This window comes from Oculina patagonica, chromosome 5 (assembly GCF_052425735.1).
Source record: "Oculina patagonica isolate OP01 chromosome 5, crgOcupat, whole genome shotgun sequence".
NCBI lineage: Eukaryota > Metazoa > Cnidaria > Anthozoa > Scleractinia > Oculinidae > Oculina > Oculina patagonica.
This window is the reverse complement of record NC_135762.1, coordinates 21,943,965-21,962,690: the sequence shown is the minus strand read 5'-3', so window position 1 is coordinate 21,962,690 and position 18,726 is coordinate 21,943,965. Positions and strand designations below refer to the sequence as shown.

Genomic DNA, 18,726 nt, shown 5'->3' with positions numbered 1-18,726 from the left:
ATAATAAAGAATTTCATTCATTTATTCATTCTATTAGAAAATACAATAAACAAAAATAAATAATGTTTGTGAAAATTATATCTTTGTAGCGTTTTTAACAACCCAGTTATTACGAAATAATATTGAGAAAAATAAAATAAATATTTAGTGGGCACAAATATGGCAGCCATTAAATTGCACAGTTAGTAATTAGTAGATAACATTAATATTATTCACTTTCGCTTAAAATCATTTTTGATATTTCTTCAAAATTAATATTACGTCCGAAAATTGAAAATTGGATAAAAATATCCGTTTTTTTGACAATTAAGAAACACTTTCATCCAGGACATCAACAATTTCAAAGCGCTTTATCTCCTAAACGATGCTAAAATTTGCATAGGGGTTTCTTTTCTTTGACTAGAATAGGTAAAAAGAAAAGCGTTTTAGTATTAGAGTTTAGATTTTAGAATTTTGATGACTTTAAATGAAAACTACTAAAGTGTTGAAAACCAGGCAAAAGGGTGGAACTGAAAGTACAAATTTTTACAATAATTAAAAAAAAACACAGGTTTTTTGAAAACATCCACACTTGCAAACACTCTGACAGCTTGAACTTATTAAGATCTGCTGTTCAGTAACTTAGGAGCTTCAAATTAAAAAAAAACCCCTGCGAAGTTGAGTGAAGATATCAAAATGATAGTCATCCTCGTTCCCAGAGCCTGCGTCCCCCTAGACCAGCGGTCGGGAAACGCGTTTCCCGACCACTGGTCCAGGGGAACGCGGGCTCTGGGAACGAGAATGAATGATAGTATTAATTTTAGCTAGAAGCTGTTGAAGAGACTAGATAAAACTTAGAATTTTATTAGGATTGAATGTGCTTGGCATGCCATTTGTTCAATTGAAATTAGTTTCAGTGATGCAAACTTTCCACACAAGGTCTAATTAAGAGGCCAACAGCAACACAAAGGTTCCTGGAAATAAAAATCAAGAGCTTGGGACCGAATAAGAACGTATGCATGTGCAGTCACTATTTGTCACTATACGGGTGACAACTTAATTAAACCTTGTTTTATGGCCGTGTCTCACAAGGACTGGGAACTATACCAGATTTACGATTTTCTATTGACTGAAATCGATGTTAACCGAGGTCAAGTTTTTTCCATCTAGACTGGCTAGCTGACACATTTGTCGCGGGAAAGTTACAAACAAACAATGAAACAAAACTTTGGCTTATTTCTGCTAAAAATGCTAAATAAAAAAGTCTAAACAATTTACGAGAAAAAGGGTAAAGGGAGCGAACAAACTTTGGCAAACTTCCGTCCAACAAGGCACACAGGCTGGGGGCGAGAAAATTGAGATTTATTTGACCAGAAGTCGAAAGCACTCATCACAAGACTAAGACCGACTTAGAAGAATTAATATTTTGGTAGTCAATAAAAGAGGCTAGAGAAATTGATAACATACATACCAGTGAGTTCGCCCGGCCCTTCTTTTGTCAATATTTTTTTATTTCCGTTTGTAATCAAAATGCAGCGAGTACAAACCCGCTAAATTTTGAGATTTTCAGTGCATTTACGTAATTTTCTTGTTGGCCATATGACAAAAATATTTTAGCCGAGCTTAGTCGGCCTTAGCCTTCCACGCAGTCGTTCTTAGGAGTGAAACACGATCGCCCCTAAGAACGACTGGGTGGGAGGTTAAGTCGGCTTGTATGGGAGAATCTTGACCACGTTCGGACTTCTTGCTCGATTCTTCCATTTAGGCTCAGTCCTGCTCGGTATTAAGAACTAAATACATGTAATTATTTAGGTTGTGGTTCATTATCGATTTACCTTAATTCTTTGAAAGTATTGATAAAAAATAACCGTAAATACTGTAGTCTGAAAAATGCAAGAGACGACCATATTGAGTCGGGGGACTTAAAACAAATTTTATTGCGTTAGTCACTTATGCAGGTTTAACAATTACAGCGGTTTTAATGTCTCGCGAAGTACGAATTTCAAACGTCAAGAGATGACTGGTGTTCAAAGTTGTTTACAGTAGCGATGGAATCGGAAACGGAGATGGAAGTTCGACGAAATCAAAATCAAAAGGATCGGAAGAATTTATTTTTCTCCCGATTTCGCTTCCGTCGCTTTACGCTCTAGTAAGAACAAGGTGGACGAAATCGGAAGCATAAGCAGAAAAAATTAAGCCAATCAAAAATACCCATTACCAGTCCCTTGCAAACTTTTTTAGAAATGAAAGCGAGGCTTTCGTTTCCACTTCCACTTACGTCATATGAAAACTTCCCTACGATTCCGACTCCACGTTTGTCGTTAGTGTAAATCAACCCTAATGGCCAGTCATTAGTCGATGTTTAAACTTCGATTCACGCCAATCTATTTATACTTCAATCAGCAAATTAAACTAGTGATGCACATTTCTGCTCCACGGATTTGTCCCCGAATAGTCCGCTTTCATCCCGTCACTCTACAAGAAGAAGAGAAATGGCATGCACAGCTCAACATTTATAAATGCAGATCGAACAAGCAATGGCACCTCTCAGAATATCAATTCTCCTCGGTTATTCCATAAATTACCTTTTATAGTGCTAGTTCAGAGAGATTAGTGGTAGTACACTAATACAAGATCCCCTAGTTGACGAAAGTCTTTAATCTTATTGTCTGACTGGTTTAAAATATATTGATATCGGATTGTAAGATGAAATAAGATGTTGATTTCTCTTGAAAACTGGCTTAATTAACGAGCAACACCAAAGCTAGGAAATAACAACGTTTCTATAACATGTTACACAACATGACATTTTACACAACGTACCTCCGCAATAGCCTTCTTGGTTTACATGAAAGCCTGATGGGCAAGAAACTAAAAAGAAAACACTCTGTTAGTGGGTAAATTATGGTAAAAGAAGAAAACTTCTTGTAAATAATTCTTACCAAAGCCATAACGTTACGGTTAGGTACCAGTAATAATTTTTTCCTGACAAAATGCCAGTACGACACCAAGTATCTCAACCTAAATAACCTCCCCCCTTTTTATCACACTTTACTTAAGTATTGGCAGGAATATAATTCTTTTAAATTTGCAGAAGACCGTCTTATCCAAGGCGAAATTATATGGAACAACAGTCGCATCCTGATTGGAGGTCAGCCTATTTTTTACAAACCCTTATTTCAAGCTCAGATAACACACATTAAAGATCTTCTAAAAGATGATAATACATTCCTTTCACTAGAAGAAATCAAACGCAAAGTAAAAAATAAAATCCCGTTCACGGCCTCATCGCTGCTATTCCATCAGAATGGAAGCAAAAATTGAAACAAAACAACTTGTCCCAAACCACCCCTCCCCAAGACTTTCCATCAACACGAACGGCCTACGCCGCACTCCTTAGCAACAATATAGATCCACCGACTTCAGAGAATAGAATCCTTAATTATGGTTTCACCAAAGAAAGCATCCACAATGTGTACTCATTGCCTTTCCTAATAACTAAAGATCCTAAATTAATTGATTTCCAGTATAAAATAATTCACCATATTTTACCTACCAGATCCAGCCTATTTCGAGCTGGCATTGTTGAAAGAGATATTTGCACTTTATGCGAAACAGAAAAACAAACAATAAGCCACTTACTGTACCAATGCACTGTATCTAAAGCTTTCTGGGATAGATTCATGTGCTGGTGGCTCTCGAAATTTGAACAGACTATCATACTGACTGAATCCGCTGTCCTATACGGTTGGCTTCAGGACATCGAAAACAAACAGGCACTTAATGTCACCCTTCTTATAGCCAAATACCATATTTTTGCGACGAGTTCATGTGTCGGCAACTTATGTTTTGAAAGCTTTCTTCTCCGCCTCCAGACAAACTCGATATTTTAAAACAAAGTCAACCAAAAAAGTTGCATTATTTTGAAAATATGGGGAAAACTGATTTGAATCTATTCTAGATCGAAAAAAAGAACAAAAGCCATTTTAGTTATCTATTTTAAAATACCTATGAAAGGAACCATATTTAAAACCTAATTTTTTTTTCCTTCATAACGTTCGCTTTGCTACTGTTTTTTTGTGTGCTTAATTTACTGTAAGTTTAGTTCTCTCGTGTATTGTAAGTTTTTTTAATTCTGTAATACCTATTTTTTTCTTTACAACGTCTGCGTTGCTACCGTTTTCTTCAGTTCACTGTACGTTTTGTTTGCTCTTGTATTGTAAGTCCTGTAATTATTGTAATACCTACTATTTCCTCCTTTGTAACGTCCGCTTTGCTACCGTTTTTTTTAAGTTTACTGTTTTTAGTTTTTGTTCTCTCTTTGAATTGTAACTTTTGTAAATGTAGTGTCATGTAACCTTTGTGCGAGCAATCAATAAAAAATAATAATAATAATTTTGTTGCTTACTGATATTATAGATAAAATGTAATAATGTAAACAAAGTGAAGTCTTTCTTTTCCAAGTAGCTCATCAAATAAGACTGTAGACGGCCCTCTATTTAACACTTAAACCACAAGCCTGAGTTTTATATAACAAGGCACAGCCGAGTTCACTATCGGTCATCGAAAACGAGGGCGAATAGTCTAATTGTTTAATTGAAAACAATGGAATCATTTTTATATTTCACCGAATGTTATGGCCATTTTTCATGCCTAAATGTCAGTGGCTAAAATCCGTGACACAGTGCCTCACGTGACAAACAACTCTTGCAAACTCATATTTAGCCTTTTTTATTTGATAGGTGCATAAAACCATGACACTCTCAAATTCTTCGAACTTTTACAAAAACGTCTTTCTAGGAGTCGTTAGGAAAATGAGAGAGTTTTACTGGTGTAAAGATGAAGCGAAATAGTTATTTCTTGGTAGAAAATTACATTTAAACTGAAAATTAGATTTTTTAAAGTTCCTTTTGCGGCACGCTTTATATTGTAGGAGTTTCAACTTCTAACCATTTTATTATTTTTTATACTACATGTCAACTTGACACTAAGCTTAACAGTTACTACCACAAGTAGGGCTGTCCCAACCAAAGTTGTTCGAAATTTCCCCAAAGTTGCTCGAAATTCTTACAAACTTGCTCGAAAGTTGCTCCAAAAAATTCAAAATGTTGCTTTAAGATAAGAAAATTCCCCAAATATGTCCTAATTTCCCTTTGAAGGTAACATTTCTAAGCATCAGTTTCATGCAACCGATATATCTGAAAAACAATTTAAGGCCAAAGTTTGTTGAAAAACAAGAATTTCTTTCACAAAGAACAATCGTGAAGATACCCATGACGTCATGCTTCCTGACGTATTTTTAAAAGCTGATGATTTATCCGTGTAAAAATAAAGATTACCTTAAATAAAGATTACCTTAACGAGTTTTTAATGCTGAATGATCTGAAAGCTGACACATCTTCTAAACTTCCTCGGAAATCTTCGGCAAATTTCGTTAATCTTCGGAAAAGTTCGCAAAATGCTAGGAAACGTCCATATGGCATTCGAACGACACTCGGACAATCTTCGGAAATTTTCGGTATAGAAATGGAAAAAAGTTGTTCGAAATTGCAAAAGTTGCTCGAAAGGAAAAAAGTTTATCGAAAGATAAAAAGTTACCCAAAAGTTGTCGAGCATCTTTGGAAGAGTCCTAACAATGTAATTATCTCGAGTTCTGTAACTACTTTACTACTTACGGGGTAATGTAATCCACCTGCCTGAGCTGACCCAGCCATCGTAGTTGAATATGCTGTCTACGTGATCAGCAATTCTTATAGTAATCTAGAATGAGAGAAACTTTATTAGTTTCACTGATGATGCCAGAAGCATTGTTCACATTATAGGAGCCTACGCGCATCGCCCCTTATCGCCATTTTCGCGTTCTACCCCATAGATTTTCAACTTTCCCTACAAACTTCAACTTAACAGCAACTTTAAAGTGGATGTTTTAAGCATGACATAAAGTGAGGCAATATAATCCAAAGCATAATGTCTGGGCAACAGTGCACAAGGATTAAATGATAGCAACACATTTACCGCAGGGAACATTATTACTTGATTCTAATTGGACGTCTGAGTGTTCTTAATTGATTGGTCGGCTACTGACCTTGTCAAGTCTCCAGTCCGGCGCAATACCATCCTGGTTACGCCGAACTTCCATCCCCGTCACATGTCCTATGTCATAGTCTTGGATGCGAATTGTGTCGGTACTATAAGGAGCGAGAATAACTAGAATATTCAGTATTAAAAATGGTCGGAGCTGTATTACGGTAACGCACACAGCAGCTTCGCTTGGCAGAGAAAGTGATCGAGCAAAAGTCATTTTGTATTGCACTACAAAATGACTCGATTCAACGTGGAAGTGCCAAGGCACTGGGGAAATTTGTTCGTTATATCAAGGGTTCGTTATATGGAAAACCTCGATATACCGATTTGCGGAAAAACAACCAAAATGTTTGCTTTATCAAGGTGAAGTTTAAAATTGTTTTTCACGCAGTTACGTTGAACTACACAGCATTTACTGATCTGAACGACTGTCAAAAATGACATTTTTGCTTTAATGTCTAATATCTACATCGATAATGGAGATATGTCTTGAAGTTGTTCTCCTGTTACAAGATTAAAGTATTTTTATGCTTGTTGGTTTGCTCTACATTCATCTTTTGTCGCTAGTTAACTATAATTTGTTAAATCGAGGTATATTTTACGTATGGGCTTCCGGATTGTGTTCGTTATAACGAGGATTTCCTTATATCGAGGTTCTGTTTCATACATTTTACTGTAGCTTTCCAGGACGGGTTGAAGTAGTTCGTTATACCGAGGACTTCGTTGAATAGAGGTTCGTTAAATCGAGGTTCCACTGTACAATTGTTCTCACCACCCTACTACGAGCCTTTCAATACGAGCTAGCTTATTAACCGGGCGGAGACTGGGCCGGCCGGCCCGGTTCATAAATCGCCCGGAATTTTTTCGTCGTAGTAGTAGTAGTAGTAGTAGTAGTCTTGTCGGTAAATCGTTCCAGACCCACTCGGCCACTTTCTTGGCCAGGATTCAAATCACGCACCCTTGATGTTTACTCGGAAGTAGCTATTAAATCATTCTCCTATTTTAAATTTTATCTAATACCCTCAATTCTCTTAAGCGTGAAATATATATTTTTGTGTTATTCAAGCGTTTGAGTACTGGTTTGCGAAACCGGTGATTTTTTTGACACGTCCAAGCAATGATTTTTTTAATTGAAAACTGCTACGTCAATCACGCAATGATTTTGCAGCAAGCTTCACGCATAACTGCTTTAAAAAAAAGGGGCTGGTAGCCAGAGAAGTTTTGAGCCGGAATACTTTGAAGATGCTCTCCATTTTATAGAAAAAATTGTGTCCATTTTCATCCGTGTACAGTTGAGCCGGCAAAGTCGCGTATCAGAGACGATTGAATGTTTGCACAGCGAAATAATCTTCTTTTTGTTCTTGATGTAAAAGCTTTTCTTACACACCTCCCAAGACTTCAGAAAACAAAACGGTAATGTATAGTTTTTCTACGAACTATGATGGAAATTTTTGAAAGGATCCGTAAAGCCAGCAAGTAAAACAAATGGACTACAAAATGAAATCCTGGTTTAGGTAATTGCATGTAATTAAATTCTACCACGGCTACAAACTTTCACGGTTTTGAAATTTTCTTTTTCTTTATTCCTTTCAAAATTTTTCCTGACCCCCATCTTGAATAAAAATTCATCTGAAACTTTTTTTCATGTTTCATTTATTTTTTCACGTTAAGTTGGGGTTTTCAGGCTTTTGTAACAAATAACATCTATTTATAGATTGAGGCACCGTATTTACCTTGTTTGTCTCAGTAGTTCACTCGGCCGCTTTCTTGGCCAGGATTCAAATCACGCACTTTTGATGTTTACTTAGCAGGAGCTATTTGATCACTCTCCTATTTAAATTTTATCTAAACCCTGATTTCTGTTAAGCGTACGTGAATTATATATTTGTGTGTTATTCAAGCGTTCGACTTTTTGTACATGAAAAGCCATTACGTCAGTCACGCAATGTTTTTTTGCAGCAAGCTTCTGCTTTTGAAAACGGCTGGTAGCCAAAGAACTTTTCGGCCAGATCCCACTTTGAAGATATTTTCCATTTAGCAAGAATTGTGTCCATTTTGTCCATGCATTTTCATCCATGTACCGTTGGCCCGACAAAGTTGTCTGTCACAGACGAATTGAATGTTTGCACAACAAAAACAACCTTATTTTAGTTCTTGATGTAAAAACTTTACTCGCACACTTTTCAAGAGCTCAGAAAACAAAATGGAAATGTAAAGTAATTATATAATAATTTCTACAAGCTAGAATGGAGTTTTTAAAAGGATCGGTAAAGCCATCGAGTGAAATAATTGACGGCAAAATGAAAACTTGCCCTTTGGAGCGGATATTTAATTAAATTTTATCACGGCATGTTAATTTCACGGCTTTTTAAGTATTCAAAATTTTACAGTAATGCCATTCAAATGTTTCTTGGCCTCATCTTGAATCTTTTTTTCTTTTTTCACATTTAGCTGGGATTTTAGGATTTTAAAACGAACAGCATCTGTTAGGCGTGATCTAATGCATGCCCTTTTTTAGTCTTTTTTATTTTCTTTTGTAATTTTGTTTTAAAGATTTTTGGTTATTGTTGATATTTAAATGAATAGTTTTATTCGTTTTCAAGGTTTTGAAACGAACAGCATCTATTAGATTTAAGACACACCGTGTGGTGTTATCTGCATGATACGCGTGATCTAATGCATGCTAGCCTTTTTTTTTATTATCTTTATTTGAAATTGTGTTTTGAAGAATTTTTTTCTTGATATTTAGGTGATTTGCTTTGTTGAACCAGTAGCGAATACTGTATTTTTCTGTTTACTCCGCTCTTTTTAGCGAGAAGTTTATGTTTTTTTGTTTTTCATTCAAGGGTTCTGAGTTTCAGTCGGAACCGATCGGCGATGGAGAAATTATCTGCAATTAATCACGCAAGTTAGAACTGGCGTTTGCGTGACTGCATCCTAAAATGCAGCAGATAGGCAGGCTTTTCGATCAAAAAATCAACTTGACTTAAAGAGCTCATGTGTTTGAAAGCTTAAAAGCTTTCTAATTTTTTCTAATTTTTTTTTTTTGTTTCTTTTTAAAAACAATAAACGCGTCTTTGTTTTTAACGAATTCTTTCTAATTGTTTGTTTGTTTTGCACGGAGATCATTTGTAAATGCCATTCAACTGGTTTGAGTTCATTTATTCAAGATTATGAACACACCAAACGTTTTCAACCTAATCAGTCATTTATCCAGGCATGTTGATAAAAGCAGCTAATGTGATGAAGGACATTTTGACACACTACTACAACTCACGGAAACTGAATAACTTATGCAAACCTCGGATTTGTGTGTCACAGTTACTCACCCACAAACTGCTGCTCGGCTGGCACCACCACCAAAGTGCTGAGGAGGGCAGGGGAAAAGTGTGAGGAGTAGAATGTGTGATGGGAGAGAGTAGAGTCAAAGCCTGCTGCTGATGGGGGAATGGAGGGGAGTGTAAGGGGAGATTCGAAGGTGAATGGCTAAGAAAAGGGGGAAACAGGGGGAGGTGGGGGGTTGAATAAAAATCTATGCTTGATTGTATCGCGCAACCTTTGACTTTTTTTCATGGTTCTCTTTTTAGAAGCAGTTCAAAATTTTATGTTCAAAAATTTTAAGTGCAAAATAATAATAATAATAATAATAATAATAATAATAATAATAATAATTAATAATAATATTTATATAGCGCTATTTAGCTAATCTGCCATTATACAAAGATAAAAACTAAAATCTAAAAATACCGAGGTTATTCAGTATTCAGAACAAAATAAAAATTTGAAAGACTAAGCAGGAATTTGTCCAAGCATGGACAAACAACCACAGAATCGTGTGTTACTTAATTAAATGGTATTTTAAAAGTTTTTGCTGTAGTTGCCTTATCAAGTAGTTAAACATTAACCGCCCGGTTTTAAGCTTTAAGCTTTAAGCTTCTTGTTTAGTATGAGTCAGTCAGCCATCTGATCACAAGGAGTCCTAATATACAAGACTGTATGGCATTGCAACATAAATATTCATAACTGAATACACTTAGCTCTTGACGCCATCTTGCCTTTTAGGGCTTGTTGACAAGCAGGTAGGGTAACCCTAGTGCTAGGGTTACCCTAGCAAGAGGGTTAGAAGATAGCCCGGGTTTACAAGCAAAAATTCGCAGGTAGGGTAACCCCACTACCCGGTAGGCTTTTGTACATTATGCTAGCATTTTTCGAGCATTTTAGTGAGGCAAAAGCATTGAGCATTATTCGAGCATTTTAGTGGCATTTTCCCGGAAAATTGATTTTTTCCCGAGAAAATAAAAAAGAAATTAATTTTGTTAGAGAAAATGAAGACTAAAACTCAAAATTCGACTACAAATAACTTTCTAGAGATAGGCAACTACTTTCTGTACTTAGCCTCGTAGATGATTTTGAGGATTATGTTGTTTTGGCTGTATTTATGAACTTGTATACGTTGTTATTGTTACTTAAGACACTTGTACCTTTTTGTAAGCGGTTAACAGTTAACACCATGTTAAAAACTTTGAAATTATTTTAAAAAAACCGTTTGTATAATGAGCATTATCCGAGCATTTAAGTGACTTTTTTGGGGGACACCGAGCATTTTAGTGGGAAAAATAGAGCATTAAGGTGGAGCATTTTAGTGGGGAAACAAAAGCATAATGTACAAAAGCCTACTACCCGGGTCAACTTACACCGGTTACGCTTCAGTTAACCTTGTAAATATAGCATGTAACGGGTAATAATCTTAGCGCCAAAACCGATTTTCGTTTTAGTTACGTAGTTTATCAGTTCCAATAAAATCATATTTCAATTTCCAAGACTCATTAACGTCCCCAGCACAATTTTTTTTTATAGTTGGAACGCGTTTGACGGAGAAACTATAAATACTTATGATATGGAATGACCTCACAAATGCAGCGCCAAACATGTTACCACTAACTTTGTCGTAAGAAGCTGTTATTCGAAAATAATTCCGTTCCAGTGCAAAAATACGCAGAGCGTTTAAAAGGCGCTAGGGTTACCCTGGCGCTAGGGTAACCCTAGCGCTCAGCTAGGGTTACCCTAGTGCTAGGGTAACCCTAGCTGCCTTGTAAACACGTCGATGAAAAAAAAAAGAAATGTGGGAGCGCTAGGGTAACCCTCCTGCTAGGGTAAACCTAGCACTAGGGTTACCCTACCTGCTTGTAAACAGGCCCTTATTCAAGCTAATTGAGACCACTTGACAAACGCGTGGACCTGGGTACTGGTCTAGATCTCAAGAGTTTTCAAGAAATGATGGAAATCTGGAGTATCATGTTTTCGGATTTACAGGGCTTACAAGTAAAAGAACAGATATTTCTACTCTTAAAGGCAAAATTATGCTCAATTATGCGAGTAGTGCTTCCTTACATAACTGATTGCAAAAATTATGCTTGTCTTGTCAGTAATGCTGAAAAGGTACTTGCACGATCGACACTGAAACGTCTTTAATGGAGTAAAGTGTCTCGCTCAAGAACAAAACCAGACAAACTCTCTGAGCAGCGCTCCTTTCCAGCCCTCTCAACTTGGAGTGCAAAGTATTAAGTTTGCGGCCACTGTGCAATGCACAAAAAAAGAGAAGTAAAATCTCTTGCCAACTACGAAAATTTGAACAACAGTTCTTTGATCCAGAAATAACCAATGATTATAAAATTAATACGTGAAGTGGCGTTGAACGATTTTTACCTTCCTGCTTCAAAACTGCCTCTAATTTCCCTTTCTGCAATGTTACTTAAGGTGCCAAAGACTCTAATCTTCACTTGAGCGTCAGTGCCAGAAAAAGGCTCACTCGATGTTTTAACAATTACCGTGTAATCTAAAAAAATGAAAAATGTAGACCGCGAGTATTAATTCCCGCACTTTCTTCAGGGTAAGTCCAGTGGGCAAACCCACGCACTTGCATAAAAAACACATCGCAATCCGAGGAAACGCGACGCGCTAGGGCGAGAAAAAAAGAAACAATTAGCAAATTTAAAAAAGGTTCGTCACGGGGATTTCGCAGGTTTTTGGCCTAAACTGTTCTTAATTTAGTGGTAGGCAACTTATCCCATAATGCATATCTTTGAACATCTAAAGTAAGGCAAAACCTTAATTTGCAGATAGAAATCAAACTTTGGCTATAAAATTAAAATATCGAGTGTTTTGAAGACTCGCGGAGACAACTTGAAAAGTTTAGCCTCGATTTTTCAAGTCGTAATCCATTTTCATCTTGGTCATCCGCAGCCAAAGACGCTTGTTAACAGTTTCAGTGCTCCAATTACTCTACGACACAAATATAAATTTTGGTTGTTTAAAAATCTGTAATAATCCGCGACAAAGCGCCTGTAAAAAACACGAAACCACTTTAAAAAGAAATGTTTCGGCATGAATTGTGGTGAACTTCATTTTATTGACTGTGTGTACATAAGAAGCCTGCGTCGCAGAAAAACAATATTTGGAAAAATTACAGAATTTCAGTTCGCTTTTGTGGTTCCCAAAACACGGTCGTAGCAAGTAACAAGGAAAGTGCCTCGGCAAAAATTTAGAATTTGTTTTATGATTTTATTTTGTCAGGTTTTTTTAGGATGCTATACATTAAGTTTTTTCTTCTGATATTGGATCGGTAATAATTTTCGTCAGCTGGCTATAGTGCTGCAAAATGTTTTTGAATATTGAAAAGTTTTGGTTTTTGTAACGTTTGAGAAAATAAGAGAAAATCTCCAAAAGCACGCACACTGTAGATACGAACATTTTCTGAGAAACATTGAACTTTTAAATTTGTCGGTCTTATTGGTGATTTCGAATTCGTGTGGAATTTATTTGGTGGTTACATCTGAGAAGGTTTTATTTTTGTGGTCGATTGCTTTCCTATGCCCTGGTGAAGTTTTTACCAAATCTAATCCCTACAATAATTGGCGAAAACCTGCGAAAAAAGCTCCAAGGTATTAGAAAACTGATTTTGTCCTTACCCTTGCTTTCCACAGCGCTGCAAATGAGAACGAGAGAAAACAGCAAAAACAACATTTTGGGCCTTCGTCTGAAAGTCTTTCACACTGCAGCCGTTTGACCTGAAAATCAGTATGTTGTTCTACCGTTGTCTAAAGCGATAATACATTATCTTGTGAGAATTTCATCACGTCCCATTTACGGCTGTGTCAATCAAGTGCCTAGTCACAGCTGTGAAACAAAACCAGTTCCCACTGACTTGTCTTCCCAAACCTTCCAAAGTTAGCATCCGGTTTGACTCTCATAGACTGATCATTATCTATTTTCTCCTTACAAAATCAATACATTGTCATGCAGACAGATGATGAGAATAATGAAAATCATCAGCTTGTGAATACTGTCGTGATGCAATCGCAAATTCTCAGAACTTACATGTAAGAAATAAACGAGAAGCAGTAAAGAGAATTGATATTTCGCAGGGAGATGAATTGATCAGGTGAAGAACAAGTGACTAGAAAATGAAAACAACAAATATGTCGCCATAGGAAAATAAAACGATCGCAAGCTGGGTTTGACTTTTGACCATCTGGGAAAATATGTTTTCTCTGAGTTCATTTTGTCAAATGGTCTGAATGGTCACACTTATTGGCCAAATGCCAGATCTACATGTAAGATTCCGGCTTTTTAAGTAATATTTCACCACACTGCAAAAACCACGAAAATGCAGCTGATGACCTGGAGAGAATGAGAAAATGGCGAAGTCCCCTTGACCGTTAACTTCCTACGCAGGCACTAATTGGGCTCGTCTTGCGTGTCCTCCCCCACGCGTTCGTGGGTGAGAAATATGTGTCGAGCCTAAAAGCGCCGTTTGCGTAGGAGGCTACTTGACTGTTTGTAATGCTGCCAGTGGATGTAATATATCAAACACAAGAGATATTGTTTCATCGGGATATCCAAACACCGAGAAGAGAAATCAAAATACGACTCGCAGCGAAGTATTTTTAAACGAAATTCGAGTTGTTTGGATAGTCGATGAAACACGTCTCGAGTGTTTAATATCAGGGATCTTCTCAATCGAAACAAAATCTACAGAGAAATAAAATCGTAAAAAAAACTATGCTAATTAAGACCGGGTATCTAAACCTCCTTCACGGCTATGATTTTCTTGGTTTTTACTTGATGAATTATTAATGAGTTTGAGAAGAATAGCACAACTTTGCGCGAAATCACGATTGCACGTTCTTTAAAATCGCAAAACAAATTCAATGATGCGAACTCAAGATGACTACTAAAACGATTTAATTAACTTTAAACACCAAGTCCATTTTCTGCAGGTGTGACTGGGTCTCTCCAGTAGTTTAGCAGCTCTAATAAGCTTGTACCTTATTCTCACTAAATGTCAGCGAAAAATCGAGAGCCATATTTCGCGAGTATAAAATTTTGCGATTGTGAGAGGAAGGTAGAATTGGAGTGTATCAAATTTCGCGATTATTTTTTCTATTCTTCAATATGAAGCTTTGATCTCAGAACTGTAACATGATTAATATGATCGTGATCGTAAAAAAAAAACACGAACAAAACAAGCTAAACGTAACAGAGCATAAGGTATTTTACAGTCTAAACACCCAATAGGTACATCTACGACTGCACAAGCGTGATTATGAAGAACTTAGCGGCAGAGGACAGTTCGGAATGCGAGAGTCATGCAGTGGAAGATAACAGATAGACAAAATCAAACAAAAAACTCCTAAACATGAAGCTGAGACATGTTGGAAAACTGTAATAAAGCAACAGCTCTTGAATCTCATTTATACTTTATTGATATTTTACATGAAACTTTTTTCATTGCCCCGAAATAAAACTGAACATTGATTTTTAACCAAACTTCGCCTACTGGCATGAGCTATAGGATAAGTGGAGTTTGTCTAAATTAAAAGCCAATATCTTACCACTTAAGTCTTTTCTTTACTACTCTGTTTACTTCTTTCGTTGTTAGAAGACCTGGATGCTAAACTAATTTGCATTTGGAGTGCCTCTGGCCACTCCCCGAAAAAAAGCGCCATATTTCATGCCTTTGGGGGTAGGTATTCCTACATGTGGACCACTAAGCTAATTTGCATTTGGGACTATGGGCGCTTTCCATTCGACTAAAAATTCTGGTTTGAGTTTCCGGAAAATTCTAGTGGCAAATGGAACAGCATTTTCCAACTTTTCCGGTTGACTGCACATAAGGCAAAACAAAATTTGCATATGATCAGGTTGTGCGTCTAATAATATGGAAATTTCTACGGTGCATTAAAATAATGCATTGTGGCCGGTTTCCTGCACATATAACTCGATATTTTTGCAAATAAAAAGCTTTACGAGCACTGAAAATAAACGCCACGAATGACATCGTGGCCACAAATACAGGGACCTTTAAAACAGGCACACTACAAGCAACGAAAACGTCGCCAACTCAAAACGTTTAATGAGCAAAACAACGGCGTAGCCTACACGCGCGTTATAAATATTTGTACATTTCTTTGCTGCCGCCTGCAAAACATCAACGAAAAACAACTGAGTTCACCTGAATTTTTTGTTTAGAGTTTCAAGAATGCTTCCTTAACACATGTAACTGCTTTCAGCTGCACAAAAAATGGTAGCTTTCTCCAAAATTTCCGGAAAAGAGGACAACCTCGCAAGGTAGACCCAAATTTTCGAAAACAATTTCCGGGAACTTTCAGTTCCATTTGATTTTGCTTCTGGAATTTCCGGGGTTTTCGGTTGAATGGTTCGCATTTCGGAAAGTCAACACTTTCCGGATTTTCTGGAAACTTTCCCAGGAAATTTCTGTACCATTCGTCCTTGTTCCGAAATTTCCGGAATTTTTGGTCGAATGGAAAGCGCCCCATATTTATTCTCGAAAATGCCAGAATGCTAAACCTTCCTAAAAAGGATTCATTGCTAAAACAAAGCGAGTTTATTGTGCCGAGCTCTATATCGCCAGGAAAAGAGACAAACTAGCTTGTCATTTTAAAAAAATGGGAGAAGTTAACTCGAGTTATTGCTAACTAGCACTTAGTCTAGTTCAAGTACCAGTAATTGTACATATCAAAAATATTATTTTGTACTAGTTCTTGCCTTCAAGTAGCCTTCTTTTATTTTATGTCTTCTTTGTTTTTTTTTTCTTCTTTTGTTTTTTGTTTAGTCATGTTTGTGTGTTGTAATTCATGAATGCAAATGTCAAAAAAGGCAAACTAGGAGACGAGTGCATCAACGGAGATTTCCCATAAAAGGCCCAATTCACTGCGGGCTCCTTGCAACTTTTGAAACTTTACCTAGTAGAGAAATATTGACATAAACTGTTAATTTGATTTTCTTCTTTAACTCGCGTTTCTCGTTCGGGAGGGAGGTTAGAATCTTTCGTTTAAAAAATGCATTTTCAAGTTCCATTAACTAAATGATGGGATTTTCATTGGTCTAGAGCACGCAAACATTAAATGCGCAGAGGTACTCCACGTGAACAATTCAACCCCTCTTCCCTGTTGTAGCCTGCATGCACCGTCTCCATCTCCTCGCGCGGAAAAGTATCGTTTACGCGTGCAAAAAAGGAAATACCGGTAAGAAACGCCTGTGCGCAGGCTACCCAACCTCGTTCCAAGGGTCTACTCCTTTTCAAGATGGCGGATGGACGCGGAGACCGCTTGTTGTCTCGTGTCGTCATGACGACGTTGTCATGACGACACGAGATAATTGCCAACGAGACAGCCGAGCCAAGAGGCGAGGCTGTCGAGGCGGCAGAATCATAGAGCCGTGTGCGTATGAGTGTATAGGCAGAGAAAATCTTAAGTTCTGCGTAAGGGACTTTTTTTTGACCATATTTGGGTGTAAGTAAACCCCATATTTGGGTTGAATTGTTCTTCCCAACTGGTTCCCAGTCTCTCACTCCTTGCTGGAGAGCAAATGACCAAAATGGCGTCCACGCGGCTCGCTGTTGAAATTTTCAATGTGGTCATTCATCCCTTTACCGATAAATACACCTTTAGGGAATTATAAATCGAAAGAGAATACCCTACAGAATATTCGACCGCCGAAAAAATGGACATCAAGGTCTTCAAAGCGATGAAATAATCCTTCGACTTTGGAGTCCTTTGATTTACGATCGAGGAGAGACATGAAAATCAAAAGCGGACTGTTGACTTCAAATAGAGTTTTCTTGTCTTATGAGAATGTTGAAGTCGGGTAAATGCTTCCTTTTAGTGTTGATTGTGTTTATAGTAATTGTTTGACCGATGATTTATTCCAAATCAAATACCGTTTATATTTTATTTGGCACGCATTTTCGCTCCGCGTAGGAATAACATCAATACAAAGCGACGCTCACTAAAATTACTGCATGTTATACACACAAGAAAGTCAAAAGTTTTTTGCTTCTAACGGCAAATGTAATGTTAACTTGAATAAAAATTTTGTCTCCAGATAATCCTGACCTTTGAAGTTTTGTTTTCTGTTCAAATTTTTCAAGTTTTGCGTAACTGAACATGACACTTCGCGTGCGAGACTGAAATCTGACCCGTGCATTACTGTCTCTGATTACTGAAAATTATTTTTCAAAAAGCATCTTAGCAGTTTTGATTTTGGGATTTGATTTATAAGAAGTTCTTGAAATGCAACTATCCCTATTGTGGACGGAAACATTTTAACCATCGCGTGTTGTATTTAACAAACAGTGATTAAACCTCATTTAATAGTTAATTATTGCCCTCATTTTGTGACATTTTAACGTTGAAAAGAATTTAAAGATTTGTCAAGAGTTATCAATCTGTCAAACCCGTAGCCTGCGTAGCAGACATCTGTGTACGTTTTTTAGTGTGTTTAAAAGAGTGCGCGATCGCGAGAATACGCGCGCTGGAAACTACGGCGCCTGCTATGCAGGCTATCAAGCCTGTGTCATTTATGAACACCAGAGAAATAGCACTTTTTTCGCATATTACCTAAAATACAATTTACCATATTTTGGTCATTTCAAATATAGTTCTATCAAAAACCATTCGATATCTGTTCTTATGAACAAACATGAGTATTTCGCTCGTTGGCACTTACCGATAGGTACAACTAGTTGTACAGGGGGATATTTTCCCGCCATGTCAATATTTTTCCCGCCATGTCAACATTTGCTTTGTGAGGCCGCGGAATTTTCCCGCCATGTTATGAAATTCCGGCGGCATCCGATCACAAAACAAATGTTATCAAAGAATAATTGTTTCTTTACAAAGGTCGCAACTAAAGCGCTGGTTTATCAAACAGTAAGTTAGGAGTATTTATTGTAAAGGGCTTATTATGTAAAAATACAGGCACGCTATAAAAAAGAGATGACGTTTTTTTCTGAACTTGCAGCAAACGAGCAAATTTTAAGTGGTCTAACAGGCAATAAAAATGGAACAGAAATAAGACCCCTTTTAGCTGGCAACAGTGCCTATCCGCTAACGAACTGGCTAGTGAAACCCTACCCGGACAGAGGACGCCTGACTCAGGAGCAGCGAAAGTTTAAAACCTAAAGTTCGGTGCGCTACGATCTGTAGTGGAACGAGCATTTGGCATGTTGAAAGTTCGTTGGAGAATTGCGTTGAAAAAGGTTGAACAAAAAACGAGCATCCTCAGTAAAAAAGACTATGATTTCTACGTGACTTTTGCACAACTTTGTATTGAAAGGGGTGACCTTTGTGGCATGAATAA

The 18,726-nt window shown here is 37.1% G+C and overlaps 1 protein-coding gene across 1 annotated transcript; it reads right to left on the bottom strand.

Moving 5' to 3' along the window:
• Positions 1-1,892: 1,892 nt before the first annotated feature.
• Positions 1,893-13,478, bottom strand: LOC144653330 (lipoxygenase homology domain-containing protein 1-like). The gene is made up of 6 exons (XM_078513304.1): positions 13,032-13,478; positions 11,770-11,899; positions 6,065-6,167; positions 5,655-5,739; positions 2,803-2,850; positions 1,893-2,454 (listed from the first exon to the last, which is right to left on the bottom strand). Exons 1-6 carry the CDS (start codon positions 13,084-13,086, stop codon positions 2,450-2,452), a joined length of 426 nt encoding a protein of 141 aa, XP_078369430.1. The 5' UTR covers positions 13,087-13,478; the 3' UTR covers positions 1,893-2,449.
• Positions 13,479-18,726: the final 5,248 nt, after the last annotated feature.

Coding starts and splice junctions, on each gene's coding strand:
- LOC144653330 (XM_078513304.1), bottom strand. CDS start 13,086: ATGTTGTTTTTGCTGTTTTCTCTCGTTCTCATTTGCAGCGCTGTGGAA. Junction 6,168..11,769: donor GGCAGTTTTGAAGCAGGAAG/GTAAAAATCGTT, acceptor CGCTCCTTATAG/TACCGACACAATTCGCATCC. Junction 2,851..5,654: donor CAGGTGGATTACATTACCCC/GTAAGTAGTAAA, acceptor TTTTCTTTTTAG/TTTCTTGCCCATCAGGCTTT.